At 43.1% G+C, this 24,438-nt stretch overlaps 1 protein-coding gene across 1 annotated transcript; it reads left to right on the top strand.

Moving 5' to 3' along the window:
- The first annotated feature begins 11,041 nt into the window (after positions 1 to 11,041).
- csrnp1b (cysteine-serine-rich nuclear protein 1b) lies at positions 11,042 to 23,866 on the top strand. The gene is made up of 5 exons (XM_054622836.1): positions 11,042 to 11,349; positions 17,785 to 17,977; positions 19,832 to 20,091; positions 20,195 to 20,491; positions 20,610 to 23,866. Exons 2-5 carry the CDS (start codon positions 17,803 to 17,805, stop codon positions 21,582 to 21,584), a joined length of 1,707 nt encoding a protein of 568 aa, XP_054478811.1. The 5' UTR covers positions 11,042 to 11,349; positions 17,785 to 17,802; the 3' UTR covers positions 21,585 to 23,866.
- Positions 23,867 to 24,438: the final 572 nt, after the last annotated feature.

The following is a 24,438-nucleotide window of genomic DNA, read 5'->3' as shown; positions in this document are numbered from 1 at the left end:
CTGAGAGGCAGAGTGGAGGAGGAGGAGGAGGAACACACAAACACAAACACACACACACACACACACACACACACACACACACACACACACACACACACACACACACACACACACACACACACACACACACACACACACACACACACACACACACACACACACACACCCACACAGATGATTGTCTCTTCGTATGCCAGACAACTCCACATTTTACTGCTCCTCGCCCTCCTCCACCTGCAGATTGTACTATCAATCAATCCAATTTCCTGTTTGTTTTTCTACTTTTTATGTTTGCATATGCACCGGTTTGAATACACTCACTGCATACAGTACAAGACATTTTGAGGCTGAAAAGGACAGTTTCTGCAGGTGTTTAGACAACAAACAACATGGTGGATCATTTAGAAATGAATGTGCGGATTTGTTGATGAGAGTGTCATTTGTTTTATCATGCCAAGCAGGTTCAACTTAAAACAAATGAAAATGCTATTTAAATTTACTGCCAGTGCCAATTAACTTGTTAGTGTAATCTCTAGTAAATAAATAATTAGTTTTCAAGTGTTATCCTCTCCCCAATGTCGCAATGATTTTTTTTTTATGCAGCGCATGTTGGGGTAAGAGGAGCCTGTAGTCTTAATATAGGGGATGACCTCAGTGGTGTCCTTTCTTCGGCTCCTACTATAGACGGACTGTGCACACATGGACTCACGCTCAAGGCGACCGATGGAAATAGAATTGCTGCAGGGATTTCTCCACCAAATGACCTGGAAAACATTGCCTGCTTGACTTGTGGGATAATATGTGTATCTCCTGCACGTCTTTGCACTGATATCTAATTTCTCAGGACACCAGAGTCATCTTTAGCTATTTGCTTTCTCGCTTAATTAGATCAGATACTGTTTTTTCTCTTGCACCACAGGGAAGAATATGAAATAAGCTGTTTTGGCATCACAATATCAGGGCACTTTAATGTTTTAAATATCAGGACTGTGATGCGTTGTAGGAACAAATTCACTCTCTATGACTAAATGCTAAACCAATTCAAGACTGCTCTCTTGGTGTGACTCCAAACTATTTGGCATTCCTTTCTCAGTTCTCTCTGCTGAACACTGCCAAAACATTTTAGAAATAATTATGTGTACCTCTGTGAAAACGCTTAGGAATCTCCAACCTCTCCCTTGCTCTCTTTCCCTCGTTCTCTCACATGTGCAAGCAGATATGCAAGTTTTCATAGTGTTTGTGTGTTTGCAAGTGTATGCATCGGTGTCGGCGTGTGGGGTCTTTTGTGTCCAGGAGTGAGAGACCTGCTCCAGTGATTAATGGGGTTCCTGTGTGAGGCACCACAAGGCGCCGTACACAATCACTGGGCCAGACCGCAGCCCCGCCAGGCTTGTCCTTCACATGAGGAGAAGAGAAAGGCGGGAAGGAGGGAGGAGGGTGGAGGAAAATAATATTCCCTCGCTGTCCTGACTCTCTCTTTCCTCCCCTCTGCCCATCCATCCTGCCTTTTTCCCTCCCAAAACTATCTACTTTTACAACTACTCCCACCCTTTTCTCGGTCCTCTCCCTTTTCCGTTGGCCGCTGTCCTCTGTTCAACTCAAACTGTGGCACGTCCACATGTGCTCTCACACGTTCCACAGACATGATGTGAAGAAGAAAAAAAAAATGACACATTTTTGAGAAACACACAGGGAAAAAAAGGTTAAAGTAAAAAGTCCAGTGAGAGAAAAAGATAAAGTGAATTGTCAGCACAACATGAGTTCGGCTTTGAAGAAAAAGCTGGGGTGGAGGGTGAGGAGCCCGCTGTGAATCCCTCTCCCTCCCCCCCGCTTTCCCTTCCCTGCGGTTCGGGTATGCAGGCCCCTCTTCTCGGTGTTAAACAAGCCTTTTAAATAGGCTTTAACCTGGGCCCACCCTCAATGGGGCCATTGTGGGAACGGATGTGTGGACAGTAGTGCTCGGTAAACACTGCTACTTGTCCCTTTCTCACATTCTGAGGCCATTCTGCACCGGCCAGCCCGGAGGGTGAAGCTGTAGTTTATGTGTGTGTGTGTGTGTGTGTGTGTGTGTGTGTGTATTGGGGGAAATGTGTGTGTCAGAGTAAGTGAGCTACAGACTGAGAAAAGCTGAAATGGACGGATAGAGAAAGAGAAAGAAAGAGAGAAAGGGGGGAAATAGCAGTTCATGAGAGGAGGGGAAGCTGTGGTAAAGCAAGCAGATCAACGACATACAAGTGATGAAATAACATTAAAAAGGCTGGTATAAAACAGGACCAAGTCCAAAAGCATTCTCAGTCTGTCAGTCAATAAATCTATCTGTCCAGGGGCCTGTGACCACTTTTCCCGCCCCGACATCCACCCGGTCGTCGTTTTTTGTTAACGCTAAACGACTGTGGACTTATTTAGTTAACCCACGTCAGTCCAGGGCTGGATTTCATTATCTTCCCTCTCCCAGGGTCTCTAATTGGGCCTCACTGTTGTCGGCCTGGCACCTCCATTTGGCCCGCATGTCCCTGTAGCCGTGGTAACAGCAGCATGCTGTGATGCAGATTCTCCGAGCCCCAGTGACTGCACGTACCCCCCAGTCACCCCCACCTGCTCCTCCCCTGCCGTTCCACCATTACCAGCGCCGTAATGTCCTCCATCCCCCCCAAGTGAAAAAATGCCACTCATTAGACGTTACGGGGTGATTTTGTTTGCTGACAACAAACTGCCGCACAGCCAAGAGCTGAGATTTAGATAACTAGTACAAAGCCATTTTAATGGAGTAGGCTCACATTCACCCATTAAAACAAATAACTAGATAAAATAACCAAGTTAGAGTATAAGTTAGAGTATATATGAACATGGCTCACAATTAGCTGTCTTCCTCTGTACGTCTAGTTTAAAGGAGTTGTTCAATAGCTGTGTTTATAGGTTGTTAGTCTACAGACTAAATGGAAAGCGGAAGACTGTGTTGTTGCTAATTGTTTTGTTCCCTTTCTTGCCAACAGTTAGATGGGAAGATTGATACCACTCTCATGTCCGATGAACATTAAGCAACAGCCAGCAGCCTGTTAGCTTAGCTTAGCATAAAGACTGGAAACAGGGAGAGCAAGCTAGCTTCGGTCTGTCCAAAGGTTACAAAATCCACCAGCACCTCTACTCACTAATGATACATTTTTGTTTGAGCCGTACAGAGACTGACATGTTAAAACGACGGTTGTGGTTTTATTGTGTGGAGTTATTTGTTATCTTTTTGTCCGGGAGCAATGACTTTCAGGAGTCTCACTGCGGTGTACTGTTTGGTTTGTGTTTGAATTAAACAAACAAGAAGGTCTTTATGCTAAACTAAGCTTAGTAAAAGAGCTGCTGGCTGTAGCCCCATATTTATTGAATATGAGAGTGTTGTCAATCTTCTAATGTAACTTTTGGCAAGATAGTGAATAAAAACATCTCCCAAAATATTGAATTTATTCTTGAAAGTATGTTTACAGCCCAGCGAAGTGAACATATTTTGTTGCTGTTTTCAGAGCAACTTAAAATGTGTCCAACTAGCTGTAGTAAATCTACTTTGCATCCATTTGTTTATAACCTCAATGGCATGTAAACAAAAACAATAATACAAAAAGAAAATCACCTGTGGGCAGAATCATTGAAAAACTGATGAGTAACTCAGCTTTGTTTGTTGAGTTATAGTAATCACATTGTTGTATGTCTAACCTAGTGAGTCGATGAGTAAGCTGTCGACATTATTTCTGGAACTGTACACGATTAGTTTTCTGCTTTTGCTGGAAATTCCAGGGAGCCGACTCGCTTTTTTCCCAGCAACGCCTATTTTGACGTTGTGTTACACTGTACGCTTTGAAATTGTTACACAGACAATGAGAACAACAAAAAAGAGGAAGTGCTCAGTTTGTGACGGGAAACACGGCGGTGTGTGGTTTCTTTCTCCTTGTGTCAGAGAGTGTGACGCGGAAAGGGACTTCCATCGTCACATTCAGGCCAGTTCTCACCAGTGGTTGCAGAGAATTGGTTGCAATTTTCAGTCGAAGTCAATCTGTTTTCTGTAAAGCATGTTAGTAATACCACTGACAGTATGAGAGTAAGTTATTACTGGTCAGATATACAGATAACTTTCAGTGCAGTGGCTATAAATCGAACAAAAACTTTAGTCAAGGAGTTTAGTTTCTAATTCTATATGGTTTTGCATCTTCTTAGCTGCTATGTGGTCTACATGTGAAATCATACCATGCACATGACCTGACTGTTATCGTCTCTGTATCAGTATCAGAGCAGTGACTTTCAGCAGAGCGCTTCCTGTGCTTGAGAAGCCTCTGTCTCTTCTTTGAAAGCACGTGTGCTGCATGTAAACATTTCAATGAGGAAGTGCTGCAGTAAAAGGAAAATAAGCAGACGAGGGGGTTTCGCTTTTTGTTGTCTGGCACTCCACCAAGCTAATATGTCAGTCTGCACAGCTACTACATCTTTTAGAATTGTTATGTGGTCATAAAGCACGGGTTGCCACGTATTGATTTCTGGGCAATACAGGGAGCCATCAGGAGTTGTAAATTTTGCCGGACATGTGTCCCAACAACATTGCTGCCTGAGAGCTGACAGTAGTTCCACAGCCATTGAGGAGAGTTTGATGGCAGCTTAGACGTCCACAATCATCACAGCGTCTTGGTGATGAAGTGGTCCAGATGAAGGCCAATTGCAGGGTCCGGCCTGGGAGTGAGGTTCTGCTCAGTCATGTGAATAACAGAGTAGTTGTGAGTGATGTGATTGGTACGGTCCAAGCAAGGGAGACCCCCTTCCTGTGTCATTGATCATTAACCCTTTCAGCGCCAGATTTACACGCCTCTCTTTTTCAGTTTCTGTTGTGTATCACGGCATCCTGTGAACATCATTTCTGTGCGAGATGCTGGTTGGTGTATCCGTTACCTGTGTGCTTCCCAGTGCAAAACACTGCAATAATAGATTCAGCCTATTAATATTCTAGGTGCCAGTGCCATCTGTCTCATGTCAGGATTTGGAAACTGGAGGGTTATCTGGATACACAAAATATATTTAATGTCCAAAAATACGTTTTTAAGAAAAGCTCAGTGTTAATTAATTCCTTTTAATTGATTAGGTTATTAGAGCTGAAATATTTAGTTGATTAATCAATCAGTCAGTCAGGGGAATATCAATCACTGTTGTGTGTTCATCATTAATCAATTTTTCAAGCAAAAGCCAAACATTACCGTATTACAGCTTTCCAGTTAAGAGGATTTTGAAAAAGGGCAAATATTTTCTTTTTTTGCTAAAAAAGAATTAGGTGATTAAGCAATTATCTAGATAGTGAGAGATACATTTTGTGCTGATCAACTAATCATTTAATCTAATTATCATTTCAGCATGATTACTCTTTGCTTCATTTGGTAATAAATTGTCTCTCTTTGGCTTTTGGACTGTTGGTTAAGCTTTGGAGGCCTTTTCTTTCTTTTCACAGACGAAACCATTTATTAGTTAATTGAGAAAGAAACTCAGAAGATGAATCAATAGTGAAACTGTTACTCGCAGCCCTACTTTTTTTCAAAATCTAATTATCTATGAAAAATAAAGCTACTCCAAAGTCTTGATGCCTTGAGTGAGGCTATTCTTTTGATAGTCTATTAGGAAATCAATAATATTATGTCAGGGGGAAGTCTATAGCACATCACACCGATGAATAAAACATAGAACAAACGTCCTGGGAGAGACAATCCAGAATGCATCAGTCAGACAGCCCTGACGGTGCCAAGTAAACAAAACACAAACTGGCAGCTTCTTCTCCCCCTAAAGCTGAAGACACACAGCACAGAGAAGCAATAAGATCACGCACACATACTGTATGCAGTGAGGGCATCCCAAACATAAAGCTTGTTTGTCAGTGAATGAATGGAGGCATTGAAAAACTGAACATTTCTTTTGCCTCAGTGTTGTGGAGACACAAACCAAAACAGCAGAGGCAAGTCGGTAAATTTATGAATTGTGCCCGTCTTGACACTGAACAACTCATGAATATTACCTTAGTAGCAGTTCAGACAAACCTGGAAGGTACAATGGAAATAGACTGCTACAACAATCATTAAATGTGTTATCTATAAAACAAAAAACAGGAGAGGTAGCTGCTTTAAAGGGTCTTTGTTCCTCAAACATCACTTTCCTCCCTCATCTTTAAAAGTGGAGGAAAAGGGGAAGAAAAGAAAAAGTGACCTCTCCTTTAATGGGCAGCTGATGATGTCATATCACTACACACAGATTCTTTGGTCTCCAAGTAAACCAGCTCCTCTGCGTGCTGATTGGCTGGCCGGCTGCGAGAGGGGGAGGGTGTCTCTTTTTTTCTTTCTTTCCCCTTCTTGCTTCTGGATTAATCCCTGTGCCTGAGTGAGCTCATCTCTTCCTCTTTTATTCGCTCATGTAACTTGTGTCAAAAAAACAAAACAGTTATTCTCTATTAAACCATGCATATAAAACTGGCTGATTTAGAGGACTGCATTGTCATTAGAAGAACATGAGGTGTTATGAGTCTTATTAACCAAACACCTAAGTGTTGAAATGCTGCTCAAAATCCAATAAATTAGCTTCATGCATGCTTTCCTCGGCTGAATCTACTTCCTCAAGTGCTCTTTTATTCTTTAAATCTCGTCCCCTGCAGCTCCGCCGTTTGTTTTCTTGGCTGTGATGAACAGTGGCCTGAACTCCGCATTGCACTGGTTGCCCTCTGCAGTGAAACACAATGCCATGCGCCTCTATCACAGCTCATGTCTGGGGCTACAGGTGACCAGCTGTCTGCCTGTGTTCCTCTCCTCTGGGACAGCTGGAGCTATCAATCAGCCCCCCCCCCCCCCCCCCCAGCCCCGTTGTGTCCGTCTGCTGCGGCGGTCTGACCACCGCAACAAAAACATCAGACTGTCGATCCTCCAGGGAGGACACTTCTCAACTTCTATCAACACCAGAGTTATGTGAATTCATATCATGTTTATTTCCACGCTTCCAGGACAAGCTTTTAAAAACTAAGTTATTAACATTGTTATGCTTTATTTATTTATTTTTTTATCATATCCATGTATTGATGGCTTTGGCATTTTCACTCCGCAGCCCCGGTCTTCACCTTAGGAGCACTTTTACGTTCTCTGTGATTGCCATAAATTGATATATTGTTGAGCCCACTCCACACAGCACGTGCAGTCACAGGCCTTTCTCCCTCCGCAGATGGAAAGCATTGAAGCCCATTATTGTGCTCTTGGAGGGGCGTCTTCCACCATGAACTCTCTGGCACACTTTTAAAGAGAGTGGCCTTAATGTATTCAGGCCTGATTCAGTGGCTTTGGCACTCGGGCTACCATCCCCCCAACCAGCACACACACACACACACACACACACACACACACACACACACACACACACACACACACACACACACACACACACACACACACACACACACACACACACACACACACGTCCAGCTCTTTTTCTTAGAAGAGAGGGTAAACATATGTGAGTCGCACTGTTCCCTGGAACTTCTCCTTGTTTATCAAAAAAGGGAACTGATGTCCCTGACAGAGGACTTCAAAGGGCAACATAAAAAAGCATGAGCTTCACCGCCAAGACATTTCCTGTTTATCTCAAGAGAACTTCATGAAGGACACTTCATCAAAGACCAGTAACCAGCGCAAGAACTCACAACAAGTCTTTGTGCTTCCCAGATTCTTACATAATCTGCATCCATCAAAACAACATTGTTGAACCTGTCAGTGATCTGATGTTTGCCAATGCTGCTGCTATAATTAGGGCTTTACGCTGAACCAAACCACAGAAGTGGCAGAGTGAGGAAGAATGTCTCCAGGCTCTCGGGGGCTTGTCAAACAGAGGGCTAATTGTTAATGTTGGTGATTATTAGTTTTTTTAATGTGAAGAGAGCAGAAAGCCTCAGTAATGGCTGTGACTGCTGCTCATGTGACTGCCGGTCTCGTCCTCGGGGCTGTGGATGGTTCATTGTTGCGTCTTTAAGAGTCGCAGGGCGACAGGGAAGCTAATTGGGTGGAGTCTGTCTGGACATTCAGACTCTCTGGCTCACACCGGAGCATTAGCGCGTCACACACCCTCACCTACTTTATCACACACCTTAGACACACGAAAAACAAAAACAAAACAGAGACGGTGTCATTATTATTACAACTGCTGTCTGATAGCTATGCAGATAGCATTACTGAATGTTTATTTACTTGATTACTTGTTTATTTACTTAACACTTTATTTCAATGGCTTGTCCTGCCTTAAAGCAAAGTGATAAGAGAGATGTTTTAATTTGAAGGATTTTAGAAGTAGTAAAAGTGTCCAGTTTCACAATAAATGGGTAGAATTGAGAGGAAGCAAACATAAGAATAACTCTTTTCTTCCTTCCGTTTTACCCTTTAATCATATCCTGACCCCAGTTTGGAAACCAGTACTCTCTCTGCAACTTCTTCCATTTCTCCTAGTTGCAATAACAGCAATCCAAAAGTCTGCAATAACATTTAAATGGCCCCTTCCCTCCTCACAGTGTAATTGGGCTCTGACAGTATGTGATGACATGGATATAGTATTTACCGTGATCTTTGAGACTGGTGTCCTTTAACCAACATGTTTTTAACTCATCAGTCAGAATCCAGTTTCAATGTGAACATTACGTTTCTAACGTCAAAACCTCTAAGACTCTAAATCATTGCTCAGTTGTTTACATGTGTAACATTTATTTAAATTCCTGAGCTCATCAACATGTATTATATCCTCTGTTTGTTGGTAATCAGCAGGTTTTCTCACATTTTCTCTTTGGCTTCATAAATAAGTTGCATGACCAGCCATAATCTCTGTTATCTAACACATTCATTATCACAAAGCCATTCAGTCTTTTCACGTGCTAATTTATGACTCGGGTGAAACTACTACCTCCAAAGTAAGTGACTCATCACTATTAAATCCACACACCTGCACGCTGTATTCATTATGTATTACCTAGTAACTTTGAAAACAGAACTTGATTTAAAAACAGAAACGCTGTGAGCTCAATAGGAGCACTAATGGGACTATGTCTGCTGTCAATGAGTGCAATGTGCTTGTTTTGCTATGAGGGTAAGGCCCTAAATGGGGTCCCAAAGGCTCAACAGGCTAGTGAGAATAGGGCCCTCTATTAGCAGGAGACAATTAGCATTAGCTCTATGTACACAGCTTCAGGAGACCTCTCCCCAAATATCTGAGTCAAGCACCTGTGTTGACATTGGCGGCACACAGTGTTCAAGTCCGACTGAGAACGAAAGCATTCGCTCGCTGTGAGCAGAGGAGGGGAAAAGGGTGTGTGACGCTGCTGCTTCTGGAGAATCAAATCAGTGTTTACAGAACTGTGGAATTTTTCATTATTGTGCTGATGTGAAACTTTTTAATTCAGCGTGAAAATTCATTCTTGACCTTGAAAGCAGTCGCTTTGGGGCTGTATGCATTTTTAAGTATCTGGATTTTTCATCTTATTTATTTAAATGGAAAGCTCTTCTCTTCCTCTGAAGATCAGCAACCGCTTACTAACTAAACTTTTTACTTTAGTTTTTGGTACCTTCCAGGGAATGGAAATGGAAATTATTAGGAAATCCCAGACCTGTAGAATTAAGAGCCCTCTCCATGATGTCAGATAATAATTTCTTTATTTATTGTTGGTGTCCGGGAAATAGTCAAATTTAAAGCAGTTTGACATTTTGGAGTCGTGACTTCCTGGTTTCTCCACCTGTTGCCTGGAACCTGCTCCGCCAAGAAATAGTCTTCAACATAACCTCCCATAAAACGACAAATTGTCCTTTTTACACTTAATAATCAGTAATATTATTCAGTGAGCTTTAGATACGCTGCTAGGCAGATTTTATTTTCGGAGCTAGGCTAGCTGCTCTAGCTCCCCCTGTTACCAGCCTTTGTGCCAAGCTAAACTAACTAGCTGCTGGCTGTAGCTTTATGTTTCACAGACAGATAAAAATGAAAAAAGAATATGCCTTAAAAATACTCATAATGTGTGAATTCAAGAACATTACTTTGTCAAACCACTAACAGACTGAACTGTCGTAAGCTATTTAGGTTAAAAATGATATTCAATATACATCAGCCGAGTCTTAGCTCATATATCGATGTTATGATGAAAGAATTGGTTTCCTCTGAAACTATATAACGTTTGTGTTCCATGAAAAAGAAAGTGAGTCAGTTCATTCAGTCATTTCATACCAGCTTAGTCAGTGTTTTCCTTAACTGGAAATATGCCACAGAACAGCATTACAGCATCATAGCACCTCCCACATCACTATTAGAGGAGATGTTGTCTGTTTTCCAAAGATACCTTCTCCCACTGCACAGCAGTTAGCTCATATGGAGAAGAATCAGAGGACCCTCTAAAAGTGGTTTAGAGTGGTTTTCCAACAATTGTTTTTATGTGGAGATGAATGATACTGATAAGAGTCTCAAATTTGTCTCAAAAAACAACATTACAAGACAATAAAGAGTATATTATTTCTGTCCTGTTAAAACCATGTATCTCCAAAACATCAGCCCTATTTCAGCTTTGTTACATTTCTGTCTGTTTCATTTTTGTCCTAAACTTCTTCTTTTTTTAATTGTTTACTTTGCTAGATCACATAAACAACACTTCATCTATGTTTTGTATGTAGTTGGAGTATGGTCATAGTTTTGGTTCAGTTTTCAGGTTTTTATTTATTTAGTCTCTTATATCAAATTATCTTATCTATCTATCTATCTATCTATCTATCTATCTATCTATCTATCTATCTATCTATCTATCTATCTATCTATCTATCTATCTATCTATCTATCTATCTATCTATCTATCCATCTATCTATCCATCTATGTTCACAAACTCACCACCAGAGGCTCTTTAACGGCTCAGAGGGGTGATTATTGAATTATTAAAAACATCTTATAAATGATCATTATCATATCAATCCAATAGATGACCATATGTATTTCCTCATGCAGGTACGGTCCCAGTCACATTAAGAGGACGGGCAGGAAGCAGCGTGGGCAGCCTCCCTGTGTCACCGCCTGCGTCAGACCAGACGCCAGGAGGGAGTTTTCCACTGACGAAAAAGGCTGCGCTTCTCGGCAGTCTGCTACAGACAAGGGAAGCTCTTCAGCTGGTACGGAGAGCCCCGTGCGGCGGAGAGACACAGACAATAGCACCGAGAGCTGTCTATATATGCGGGGATAAGCACCGTATTTATTTGTGCCATTTTTGGATTATCCCATCGGCTGTCTATCCAGCGCTGTTTTTTGTGTGTGTCCCTAATGGTGATCGGATACTTGAATTGGTGGTGAGTAGACACAGAACAGAGCTGCATGTTGCCTGATTGAACACCGTCTTTTTTTTTTTTTTTTTTTTTTTTTTTCTTTTTTTTTTTTTTTTTTAACGTGTTTAACCTCAGCGGAGGAGGGGAGACAAGTAGTTTGAATGTTGTTTTATATCTTTCTGTCGGGAGTCATTTACATCTACACTATGTTATAGCAGATGGATCTTGATGGTGTGTTGGCTGGATTTCTCCTCAAACACACTTCTTTTAGTGGTTTTAACTTGACGCTTTTATTGTTAATATTGACATGTTCGGGCTGCTTGCTGAAGTGAGTGAACTAATTGGGCTGCACGGCTGGTTTCACACACACACACACACACACACACACACACACACACACACACACACACACACACACACACACACAGTGATCATAGTCTGGTCGCAAAGGGATAGAACAATTTATTGATTTGGGCGAGAGTCCAACAATTCCACTTATTGATTTTTAAATGGATCGATCGCTTAATAAATCAGGTATTTGGGAACTTCACAGCAGGAGTGTGGTGCTCTTACATTGCGGTGTGGTTTGGGCTGTGGATTCATTAATGTGTGAACTGTTGATGAGGTGGGCTTTGTGTATTGAGTTGTTCTTGTTCACCTCAGCGGTGCTGGTGCGCCTCTTGTAAGTAGAGCGACTCCTGAAGGCACTACATCTGAGCGCACACACACACACACACACACACACACACACACACACACACACACACACACACACACACACACACACACACACACACACACACTGACGGAGCCTGCTGTCATTAGAATTAGCATTAATCATGAGGAATGGTCGGGTCACATGCCATGGCCTCGCGACGTGCACGTTCGGCTATATTTAACGATTGATTTATTTTTTTATTTTTTTATTGATGATTTATTTTTTTATTTGGTGTGTGGATACGGAATGTTGAGTGTCCTCATTGTTTGAATGATTCCTCCTCAACAGCACATGGATTTTTTTTTTCCCCCTTCATAACCAGTACATGTTGTGTGTAAATGTATTATTTAGAAAAGCAGCGAGTGCGCCTGCTGTTTGTTTGTTTATTTACCTTTTTTTAATGATTATTCTCTTTATAAGCTGCAATTAATGCATCATTTAGAAATGACACTATAATCTGAGGCTCTTTATAGTATGGAGCCAGGCTCTGTCTGTATTTGGATAGAGCGACTGAATCAACGTAATCGTCTCTAGCGCGACCTCATCCGGATCTTTTTTGGAATCATGTTTTCTGGAATTAGGCTACAGCGAGCTGAATGATCCTTTGTTTACAGAGAGGGACTATATAGCCCTTGATGCTGTGCATTTCATGTAGTATTCATTTCCCAGGAATGTGCAGTTGAATTACTCTTTATCTCCTCTCATTTTAATATTTAGCTCACATTTTACACCATGAGCCCTCTTAAAAAAAAACATTAATTTGTTGTCTTAATCATGAATGACATGAAGCGACGCAGAGTCTTTGCAATATTTGGTTGAATTTCAACTATGATAATTACCATCCGTACCTCCTGACTCCCCTTCATCTCCATCATATGATTCTCTGTGCTGGCCAACCATGTGGAGCCTGCAGCTGTCAGCATAGATGATCTGGATGGCCACTTCCTGTGCACTGCAGTGTGCGTTTCACAACCTCAGGAAGCTCGCACACACTTTCAGTGTCTGTCTCCACCAGCTGGGCGAGAGGCTGCAGCAGCAGAGCTGGGGTTCAGACAAGGATGCCTGTGCCTGCCATATTTTGGTCACGCAGGATGGCCCCACGCTTTTGTGCCTGGAGACGTGAGAGGGGAGGAGGAGGAGGAGGAGGAGGAGGGAGTAGGAGGGAGTCTGCTGACGTTCTCCCTCACAGCGCTGGAGAGCTCCCATCTGCTTTGTCCGCTCCCAGCATTCCATACTGCAAGTGTCCCAGACTGGGGCACGACCCCTGAGCCGACCTCCACACAAACAAAAAGACACACAAACACACATTCTTTGTTGCATGTTTGCTGTTTTTCAAAGGGATTTTCTTGAGATTTTCTCATCTCTGCTTTTTTTCTTTTCTTCTCAATGCAAATATGTTAAAGAAAAATAAATCCCAGCTACATATTTTTACTTCTTTTAATACATTCGTTCTTCATATATATTCCCCAGGAGTCAGTGTACTTACAATCAGCCCTCTTTCTGGTTTACAAATGGAGTAAACTAACCCAAATCAGTCCCAGTACACAGTCTGACTCCTGCATGCCTGCATAACAGATTAATGACAGCTGAGGGCAAGTGAGGTCCATGTGCAAGCTAATACCCTGGCAGGTGTGGCCAGTAGAGGTAGCTAGCACTACTGCCTTATGGGAGTAGGACTTTCCAGTGGTTAGCAGTGGAAAACACATCTGGGTTAGATAGAGCCTGTGTTCTTCTCCCACTATTACAGGGAGAGTGGCGCTGCCAGAATGGAATTCCTGTGGCTTGAAGACATGACATTATTTATTTGTTTTGTACAATCCTCTCTCCTTCTTCCCACTACCTCTCTCTCCGTTTTGGGAGCAGAGTGTGTGTGTGCACGGGTCGGGGCCGATGAACAGAATGTTTCTGTGGCACAGTCACAGCGAGCATCGGGCTTCAGTGAGAACAACAGGCTCATAGAGGAGAAAACAGGAGCCCTCCCTGCTTTGTTCCAGCAGGTGGAGCGCTTCTGAGCAACAGCTGAGTTTAAGAAACGATCCAGTGTCCTCCCCCCCTCCCCAGCTGTGCAGGCGCTGGAATCAAGCCCGCCGTCACCTTGATGGCTCTGATCAATTACCCCTGTCTTCTCAGTGACAGGGCTGGAAGTGAGAGATGCATTAAGAAACGAAGCTTAGAGGGGGGTGGGGGTGCGGCCTGCCCAGACACGCTCCTACACACACACACACACACACAGGAAGACTCCCAGGTTCATCATTATCACATTTTATGAGCACTCAACTCAGCCAGTCAGTCATTGAGGAACTGCACAGTGTTGCCAGTGTGCCATGTAAATGCCCTGGGCTGGCTAAGTTTACTGCGCCTTGTTGCTCCACTCCCACTCAGCTGCAAAGGGGCTGGACAGGCAGTGCAAGGGGGCAAAGTCAACTGTGACATGTCCTGTTGGGCGGTGGGGCAGACAAGGTCACTTTAAAAAATGCTGCTGGACCCCATTAGGCTTTTAAAGATTTTCCTGGACATACAAATTTCCCTCAGTCTTCATAGGTTTCCTGGTATTTTTTTGTGCTTCTGATTACATCTCTTGAAAATTGAACGTCTTTTGTCAACTTGTGTTTGTTGCATTGGGAAAAGGTAGGGATTGTTCCAGCCTAGAATCCTCTTTTTTTTTTTTTTTAATTAAAGTTTAGTTGTAGCAATGTTTTTTGCATATTTGCTGTTGAATGTTCTATTCTCCCCAGTTGGAATCATTTAGGATTCCTCTAATAATAACGTGAGGGTCTGTCTGCAGATAAAATGGGAATGAATTGTGATTCTGAATTTGTATTAACAGCCTGTAGCTGCATGTATCGAGATAATCTTATTCGACTGACATAGTTATGCATCTAACTTGAGCTGTGTAGTGCTTCTGGCGACAAATCTCCATCGCCAGAGATTTATCCTCCCAACTCTGTGACAACTGGCTAGGGAGCACCTCAGCGGATGCGTCCTTTATCTGCCTGCCTGTGTGTGGTTGATGGAATGACAGTGATGCATAATTTAGTGTGCGTTGAAAACACGCTGTGCTCCCTCTCTGGCACGGCTGTCCGATCACATCCATTCTGCGTTCAGAGCAGAGATTCACAGGAACTGCCTTCTTGAGGAGCCTGCTTTGATTTTTCTCTCTTTTATCTTTGTTCTCCCCCCCCCCCTCCCTCCCTCCACCCTTTTGCATATGAGTAATTGCACGACTGTTGTCTTTTTACTCCTGACGTCCCTTGTTCCATCCGCTGCTCCTTTTGGCCCTGTTCTGTGGGTGCAGCGGCTGAGAAGCTCCAGATTGACTACAAGCCGTCCCCTTGCCAGGATTAACCTCTCGCCATTGTTTCTGCCCATTGAACAGGATTAACAAATCAATGTGTCAGGTAGACTGCAGTCAAGAGACAATGACCCAGTTCTGACACCCCCCCCCACCCCTCTCCCTCTCCTCCCCTTCTGCCTCGCTGCAGCTTTTAATTAAAAAGACTTTGCTTAGCTGGCGCTATGCACTCCCTTGAGGATGCCTTGCGGCTTTGTTTTCGTTTTTTTTTACGGGGAATTGGGGGGTGGGAGTGATGGCAAAAATGCAAGGTGAACCCCATGTGTGCCCCTCTTCTTTTTTTTTTTCGCACTGAGATGCGTGTGCTGTGGTGTGGGGTTTAAAACACTTGTTGTCTGATCAGTGATAAGCAACAGATGCTGCACCCAGGTGTTTCTAAATTGTTTCAAGGCAGATCCCATGATGCGATAATATTATCAGCGGCTAAAGGCATTTGGAGATTATTTCCTGCCTGAGTAAATTGACGGATTGGAATTGAGCGACCGGCTTTTCTCATTGGTTTGGGAATGTAAGAATTGCTGAGGTGGTCACAATGTAAAGGATGCCTTTTTTGTTTGTTGCAGAGACAGTATGAGCCAGCTTGACCTATTGCAAGGTGATTCATTCATCATGTGTGCTCTGGGGACAACGATATCTGACTGCAGCAATAACAACAGCCCCCTATACAACTGCAAAACTGCCCCCTCTGCCTATTCAAAGGTGTCAGCCTCTTGCCCTTGGCTCTGACTTCTCTTTTATCCTTGTCAAAAGGCAGGACCGGTTTTGCATAATTGCTCCCTGTTACATGCCGAAAATGAGTCCCTCCTTGCATACCTGCTCAGGCCTTTCGATTGCTGACGGTTACATAACATCCTGATAAGACAAACAAGGCATTCAGGTCACACATGGAGTTAAACTTACGTATCCTGTCTCTGACACATTTAGCTGTCCTCTAAGGAGTAGTGGTGACAAATTAGCCTGTTGGCAGGACAGCTCGGCGTCTGTGTATCTGAGCCATGTCGGGCTAATAACTGACAAATCTGGGATTTAAATTTAACTAATTTAAATATCCCTAATCTGCAATTATATCAAGCCAAAAAAAGCAACAGACAAAACAGCAAAAATGACAGTTCCTTTATAAACATGTATAAGAAATACATTATTCCAAAGAAACAGTTTGATGGTGAAATGATCTCTTTATGGAAAATGTAACAGCTCCCTTTTTCTTTTTCCATTCCACTTCACATTATTTTAAGGAGTGTCTTTGCTGGAGTTGAGCCCAGTCATGTCTTCCTTCTCCTCTCACTTCCTTCCTCCCCTCCACTCCTCCGTCCCTCCTTGTTTAAGTTAGCAGGGCCTCGGCCCCCGGACTGCGATGATGATGACCTTTGTTTTCTGGCAGTCGCCGTCTCGCACTTCCCAGAAGATGTGCAAAAGATTGTCTGTTGTTTGTCAGAGCCACGTGACGTGTTTATATCCCGACCGTAAAACACACCAGCAGTAAATCTTCCATCTCATTCAACATGTTCATTTTTCATGTCAGTGGTTTCTTTTTCCTGGAACATGCTGAGGTTGATTTGGCGGAATATGAAAGTATTACTCATTGACTGAAACATTTAACATTTAAAGATCTCAACAGCGCTTGCGCGTAGAAGTGGTTTTACAGGTATAAGGCAAGGTTTTTGAAGATTAGAGGGTGAATGGCATTCTCTCTCCTCATGATCATTTTTTTCTCTTTGTCTCGGTCTGCCTGCCTGTCTCTCTTTCTCAAAGGATTGATTGTTTTTATCGCTGAACCAGCAGCCCCTCTCACGGGAGCTCTGAAAGAATGCATACAGCGGTTGCATAACAAAACATCTTGAATATGCATAGCTGTACATATTTACTATGAATGCCATGCGAACACATTAAACAGGGCAAGTGGCAAATTGCCCTGGCTTTGGCCTGCCTATTTGATAGTGCTGCCTAAAGGGAATGATTGAAATTAAATGTCTATGGCTGAATGATTTGGTCACCTCTGTGCTTGGTCCTTCTCTCTAATCAATGCATTTGCTGAGCTGATGGGATTTGGAAGAGGGTGAAGGCTCCAGTAATTGTTGCCTTATGCGAATAGGCCTGATTGATTGCTTCCTGTGCTATGGCTAACTTCCACTCTCAGCTGAGTGCAGCACGAGATTGGGATGCATGCGGTCTCACATGGCCGAGCACACGACCTGAATGTACCAATAACACTGTAAATGGCCTGTGTGTGTGTACGATGGCTTCCATGAAATATACAGATATTGTTTATTCATTAGTTCTGGTTGTGTTATATTACCAGATACTGTACATTCATAAGAAAATACTTCAAAGCTGTTTAAAAAAGTGTGATATATTTGCTAATAACGACTCCCTCTGCTCGCTCCTGCAGATTGTTCGCGCTGACGCCATGAGTGGGCATCTCAAGAGGAAGTTTCAGGAGGTGGATGAGGACCCGTGCTACTCCTCACCCTCCTCCTTCTCCTCCGCCTGCTCAGGCTGGGACTCGGAGGGGGAGAGCTGCTACTCGGACACCCTGGATTCCACTCCCAGCAACCCCAGCTCCCCAGCAACAAATTTCAACAGTGAGTGTTCTCTTCTAGCAACAATAAATCATAGAAAGAGCTGATGGTACATGCTTTTTAATGCGTTCTCTCGCCTTGTCTTTACTGCTCCGCGGAGGCTCTGATAACAAACCCATAAAAAACTGGGGAGAGTTAAGGAATTTAGGCAGCTGGCAGCCCATGAAACATTTCACAGAAATGATTTCAGACTTCTGCAATGAATACCCCTTTTGATTTTATGCCCTAAAGCTGCAAAATGGCTAATCGCATTATGCGGTGGCTGCTCACCTTGGCTCTGTCTCCACCTTCTTCCCAGAGCTTTGTCGACAGACATAGCCTCACCTTTCCATGAAAGATGTGGGTCAAGCAGCTTCAGGGTGTTTCTGTCTGGACCTGGGTGCGTCTGCTGGCCTTTAGGGGACCGGCCGGGTTGGAGAGGGATTGTAGGGGAGAAGGGCAAACAGTTGTGTGGTTTCCAGGAAGGCGGGGCATGGAGCCAGGAGGAGAAGCGTGGCCGGTTGCCAAGGCTGGGAACACACAGAGCCTTGTCTGAAACCCGGGCATGCACCCAGCACAGGTGCTGAAAGAGGCTGGGTGAAGGGATCCAGAAAAAGAGGGGGAAGGACAATCAAGAAAGGAAAGGAAGGCCTGCAGACACATCTAGAGAAGCAGATTGTGCAAACCAATACAATCCGGTGTTTGTGTTGGACAGAAAGTTGCCTGCCATTGTGAGGTGAAGGGGGGCGCCAGCGCCAGCCAGCAAAGCTATCCCATTTAGAGGGAGCGGAGAAGGTGTCATTTGTCTCCTTCTGGTGTTATAAGCCTGACTGGATTTGATGGATGGGAGTTCGTTTCATCTGTATTACCCCTAGCGGCAGATTTAGATGACATAGTAAGGCTATTGTCTGTACCTGCATTGGGGTAAAAGGTTTTCTTCCTCTGAGCTTTAATTATTGCACAAAGTACACTGATTTTACCATGTGAGGGCAGTAGTTCAGGGTGTGTCTCCAGGAGAGCTCCATGGCTGACGAATCTACAAAGAATTCCTCACCACAAGGTGTAAAGCTCAACATATGGTAGTATTAGCATCCTTTTCTGTGATCCAAAGTAAAATCTGTCGCGGAAAAAGTTGCTTGTCTTAAAGGCTCAAAAGTCGTGTTTAATATTCCTCAGCAGAGGCGGTGTAATTTACAATAAAGCTTGTATAATTGTCGCCACATATGGTTTCACTTTGATTCCCATATGGTTTTATTGTACTTGTCTGAGAATGAAAAGATTGCTGGTTGCTTTTGAGCCCTGAATGTTTTTAACAGAGAAAGGACCTTTGACTCCTCAGTTTCTGGGACATTTGTTGGGATTGTCAGCTTGCAGGGAGACCAGTTTTTTTTATTCCTGTCCTGAGAGCTACACTTCCATCCTCCACCTCTTCCGGAAGCCCCGAGCATTTACTCGCCCATTTGTGATCCTGGCAGCTCTGCTTCCTCCTCTGTGTTGGCCACCACAGGGAAATTCCAGGGCTGGGTGGTTTCTGTCGTACAGCAGGATGGGTAGAAACGAGGCCGAGTGGTTTCTCCTTAGTTTAAGTTTCACTTTACAGGATGTAAAGCGTGTTGAACTCTTGTTAGCAGTGTCTTTTAATTGGGTACATGATAAGGCTTGGTTGAGGATAGGGCAATGAATCAGAGGGGTGTCCTTTTACAGTATGTTCAGCAGGGTTTGCACACACTTTAAGACTTCACACAGAGTGACAGTATGCCATCTAGAGGCACATAAAAGCAATTGATGCTGTTCAAAAGAATGCACTAAAAAGTGTCTGTTTAAAACACCCCTTCTTGCACAAGATGTATTCTAAATCTATTCTTTCTCCATCTACAGCAACATCCATCCTTAAGAAATCCAAGAGAGCACGACGGGGCAATGTGACCTTTGACCAGGTGACAGTTTTCTTCTTCCCTCGGTGCCAAGGCTTCACCAGTGTTCCCAGTCGTGGAGGATGCACTCTGGGCATGATGCAGCGCCACAGCGTGCTCCGCACGTATACTCTTGCTGAGTTTGCTGAGGAGCAGCGGATCTTACGAAGGGAAAAATTCCTCAACAGACTCAGGGAGGAAAAGCTGGAGGCTCTCAAATTGAAGGTGAGCAAAGTTGCCCTCAAGTGTATCAGATCATTTGTAAAAGAATCCCTAGATTCTGACACACAATTTCAATGCAATAATCACTTATTTGATATCCCTACAGCTGACTAACAATGGAACCCAAGAGAATGAGGAGGCGGAGCGCCTAACGGTGGACGACATCCCTGAGCAGGACATCGACATCAGTGGGGCCAACTTGGACGAGGGCTATTTCCTCCAGCCTTACCCGCCTAAGCGCCGCTACGCACTGCTCAAAGAAGCCGGTGTGAAGAAGATCGACAAAGAGGAGAAGAGGCAGCTGCATGACCTGAGGATCTCCAGGGAGAACTGTGGTTGCGACTGCCAGGGCTTTTGCGAGCCCGAGACATGTAGCTGCAGCCTGGCCGGCATCAAATGTCAGGTAAGACAAACAGACCTTAAACTGCGGTTCGACAATATAAGCTCCACATCACAATACAATTGGGACTTCTTATGTGTATTCAACAAGTAATTTAACTCCTTCCTTCTACCTCCCACAGATGGATCATTCCTCCTTCCCTTGTGGCTGTACAAAGGACGGCTGCGGGAACACCGAAGGTCGCATTGAGTTCAACTCCACTAGGGTACAGACGCATTACATCCATACCATCATGAAGCTGGAGCTGGAGAAGAGGCTGGAGGAGCAGTCGAGCACAGAGGAGGAGGAGGAGAACACATCCACCTTGCCAGCAGTGCCCTCCTTCCCCTTTAGTTCAGAACTAACGGCGGCTGGAGAGAACAGTTGCAGCAGCGACATGACGGACTTATCAGACTATTCTGGTCAGAGTGAGGACTCTGAGGCAGGCGAGCGCCAGTGTGAGCATCGCACCCAGCTGGATGTGGACGAGAAAGGCCTGAGCCGCATTTTGAGTTTCAGCGACCCAGAGAACGGCTCACGAAGTAGCAGGGACGCTGGGGACTGTAAAGGTGTTTGCTGTCCAGATCAACGGCAAGAACAACAGCAGCCATGCACGGAGGCTTTTAGCAGCTTTAGCATGGTGGACTTTGCTGACGAGAATGACAATATAGACGCCGCACTCTTGGACGACCACACAGACAATCGAGCAACAACTATCTCAGAACTTTTGGACGAGAACGCCAACCAGGGAAACGGCCTGTTCCACAGCAGTAGTGTGCCACGCACGCCCTCGCCAACCGTCGACCGCTCGGCGAGCTACAACATGGACCTGAGCCTTTCCTCTGAGTCAGACCTGGAGTTCTTCGACGGTTTCCCCTGCTTGGGGCCCAGCTCGCTCTACAACTCCCTCAAGGAGTACGAACACATGGACAACTTTTTTCAGTTTCAGTTTCCTAGTTACCCCAGCCTCCCTCCGGCGAGCGACCCCGGGACCTGCCTCCTGGAGTCGCTGATTGGCCTTTCAGAATCCGTCCCAGAACCCCCCGCCACATTTACAGACAATCAGCTGTTGGAGGAAGCCATGAAATTGTCTGTGATGGAGTCTGTGAAAGTTTGACAAAAAAACGTGACAATGTGTGGACAGTGCAAGAAAAAAAAAAAGATAGGAGTTTTGGAGGGGAACCGAACACATGCACATAAGAAGTCAATGTCAACGTGATATTTGGAGGAAGCTGTGATTTCCCCTCTTGCCTAATAAATGTTCAAATTCCAGACTTGCCTTCAAAATGTTAGAAAAGCAGTTTGGGATTATCGCTGTGTGAGATGGCAGCTAGTGTTAAAAGTGAAAAGATGCAAAACAGAGATCAATTTGACCAGGCCTATAGAAACCAATGATGGCTCTCAGTTCCTAAGAAAGCTCTTTTAACCAAACCAAGATCAGCAACCATATGCTAAACAGGAATCAAACCTTAAAAGGGGCCAGGTTGGGAATCTCAACACAGCTGAATGTGAACCTCAGGGAATTTTTTCTAGCTTTCTAGCTTTTGGAGGCAATGTATGGTGACCATTGCTGTGATGGCCTTCATATGAAACCCTAGTCAAATCACAACAAAGTCCTGTTCACGTTTTCCCTTTGGGCTCACACCCAGATGACTTGAGTAAAGGGTCCTCCCTGTGTTGAATCCTGAAGCTAGTGGACTCCTTCTCCACCAGATCTCTCCCAAGGGTCTTATATGGTACAAAAAAAATCCCTCTAAAAGCTCCTCGATCAGCACTTTATCTGTGAAAATAGTTATGTATGAATAGGCATTGTTGTGGTTGTATGGGATCGATTCAACAGTTAAACGCTAAATTATGGAGTTTCTTATTTATGAGCTGGGTAACTAGAAATAATGCTCATACCATTTAAAGCTGTAGCTTTTATTGTCTTTATTGCTTTTGTTTTAAATTATTTCTTTTATGATTTTATTCTATTTATTTCAGATAAAAGCCGACTTTCACTCAAGAAGCACTGTGGTTTGATATTTTCACCTAAAAGTGCAATCTTCCTTCCTTTTTTTTTCTCTTCCATTTCACATTAAGTCATTGCTATTGGAAATGGGTCCACAAGTCCATTGGAAAGTATTTAATATCTATTCTCTTTTACATTTAACATTTTTTAAATAACTTATTACATCATCATTTCATTAGCTATTTAATTTAAGACATTTTGGCAATAAAATGGGGTGTTGTGAAGTTTACTGGATGTGCCTGCTTATCAGGGGAGCCATGCCTGCCAATGGTGTGTGCAGAGTGCTTCCATTTAAGCTTTGGACTGAAAACTGTGGAATCTCCCTAATCACTGAAACTAAATTATGGGTCTATTGTATCGCTGCCTATAATGTAACCATAGAAAATTACACTAATATTTTGTAACTAATTTATGTAGGTTGAAAAAAGAATTCTAATCACTGACAAATTAAATATTTTATTAAGAAAGCAAAATGAGTAATTTTGAATCTGGGACAACCTTTGATATATATGAATTATAGAGAAATGTATACTTATGAAGGTTATCGCTCTCTAGCATTCTGAAGTATTTTTCATAGGCAGTCTTATGGTTAGATATCTTAGAAATGCCACTAAAACTAAGTAAATTGCAAAGATCAATTTGATTGTATTCTGAATTTCTTGGAAGTCTGTGACTTGGGTTACATTATGTACTAAATATCACATGTAAAGGGTTCTTGTGCATAAAAACTGCATATATTATACAATTTTTATTGCACATGCAAACCCTAACAAAATGAAGCGTTGCCTCATTCATAATAGAACAAGACCTTTCAAAGGTGATTCTGTCACCAGTGTGAACAGTTGAGGACACTAGAGAGTTGATGTACATATCTCACCCTTTCTACCGCTGTTTCAACAGCCTTTCTGGACCCTTTAGAAATTATGCATGCAGGTCCTGTTTGTTAAAACTTGTTCTGATTAATTGTATACTTTGAAAAAGTGCTGAGTGCACGTTGGAAATGTATTATTCGCTTTTTGCCTTTTTAATAACTTTGAAATCCATCCGATATATGTTCTTATGCCAAGAAGAGGGCACTGATTTTTGCAAGCAAACATTTGTTTCTCTTGTATAAAACATCAATTCTCATGAAGAAATGGCAACAGTGAGTGTTTATCAATGTAATGTATTACAGTACAGCTTTTTTTAAACATTATTTTCAAAGAACGTGTCTTACTTTTTTGCCTTTTGTGTTGTACATATTTCTGCTTGAATGGTCCTGCAGAGCAAACAAAGCTGCTTTATTTTTTACATATTCACACTTTAACCTACTGTTCAAAAAAACAGTTTCTTTCATCTAAGCCATTTTGACAGCCTGTCCCTCCAAATAATAATAAAAAAAAACATTTTCTAAATGCTGTTGTTTGTCCTATGCTGATTTATTACAGTGAAACCTTAGTGCATTTAAGAGGATAAGTAAATGTGCTAAAACAGTCTCTGTCTTTGATTTATCATGTGCATGTTTTATGTAGACTTCCTAACTGAAAACATGTTCAGTGGTTTCATGTTCTTGCCTACTAAAATCTGTATATTTTCTATAACAATAGAGGCTGTACACTGTTCAGGCTCAATGCATTGACATTCTTTTGGATTTGTTTGTGTAAACCACTAGAATTCATCTGTGGCTTTTGGTCTCCATGGTTCAGAGAAAAACACTTTGTGTGATGTCATGCTGAAGTCTCCTGCATGACTACCACCACAAACATATGGCCAGAAATCCCAGACAAAACAGAACTGTCCAGCCAGCGACTGCATATAGCGCACATTTGGCCACCATTAAGAAAATGTGGCTCTTGTTAAGTCTTTAGGTAGATCTTACGAGAATTCGTTTGGGTTTTCTTTGATCTGACTACACTAAAAAAAGGCTTTATCTCCATGCTGCTTTGCTACTCAAGCCTTAACCTGAAGTCCAGACCCTTTG

The sequence above is a fragment of the Anoplopoma fimbria genome, chromosome 21 (assembly GCF_027596085.1).
Source record: "Anoplopoma fimbria isolate UVic2021 breed Golden Eagle Sablefish chromosome 21, Afim_UVic_2022, whole genome shotgun sequence".
NCBI lineage: Eukaryota > Metazoa > Chordata > Actinopteri > Perciformes > Anoplopomatidae > Anoplopoma > Anoplopoma fimbria.
The sequence above is the reverse complement of the archived record's forward strand: the minus strand, read 5'-3'. Positions and strand labels throughout refer to the sequence as shown.

Bases quoted from the DNA above. Each gene is read 5' to 3' on its own strand.
- csrnp1b (XM_054622836.1), top strand. From the start codon at position 17,803: ATGAGTGGGCATCTCAAGAGGAAGTTTCAGGAGGTGGATGAGGACCCG. The intron at 17,978-19,831 runs GTGAGTGTTCTC...CTCCATCTACAG, and splicing joins CCCAGCAACAAATTTCAACA to CAACATCCATCCTTAAGAAA. The intron at 20,092-20,194 runs GTGAGCAAAGTT...ATATCCCTACAG, and splicing joins TGGAGGCTCTCAAATTGAAG to CTGACTAACAATGGAACCCA.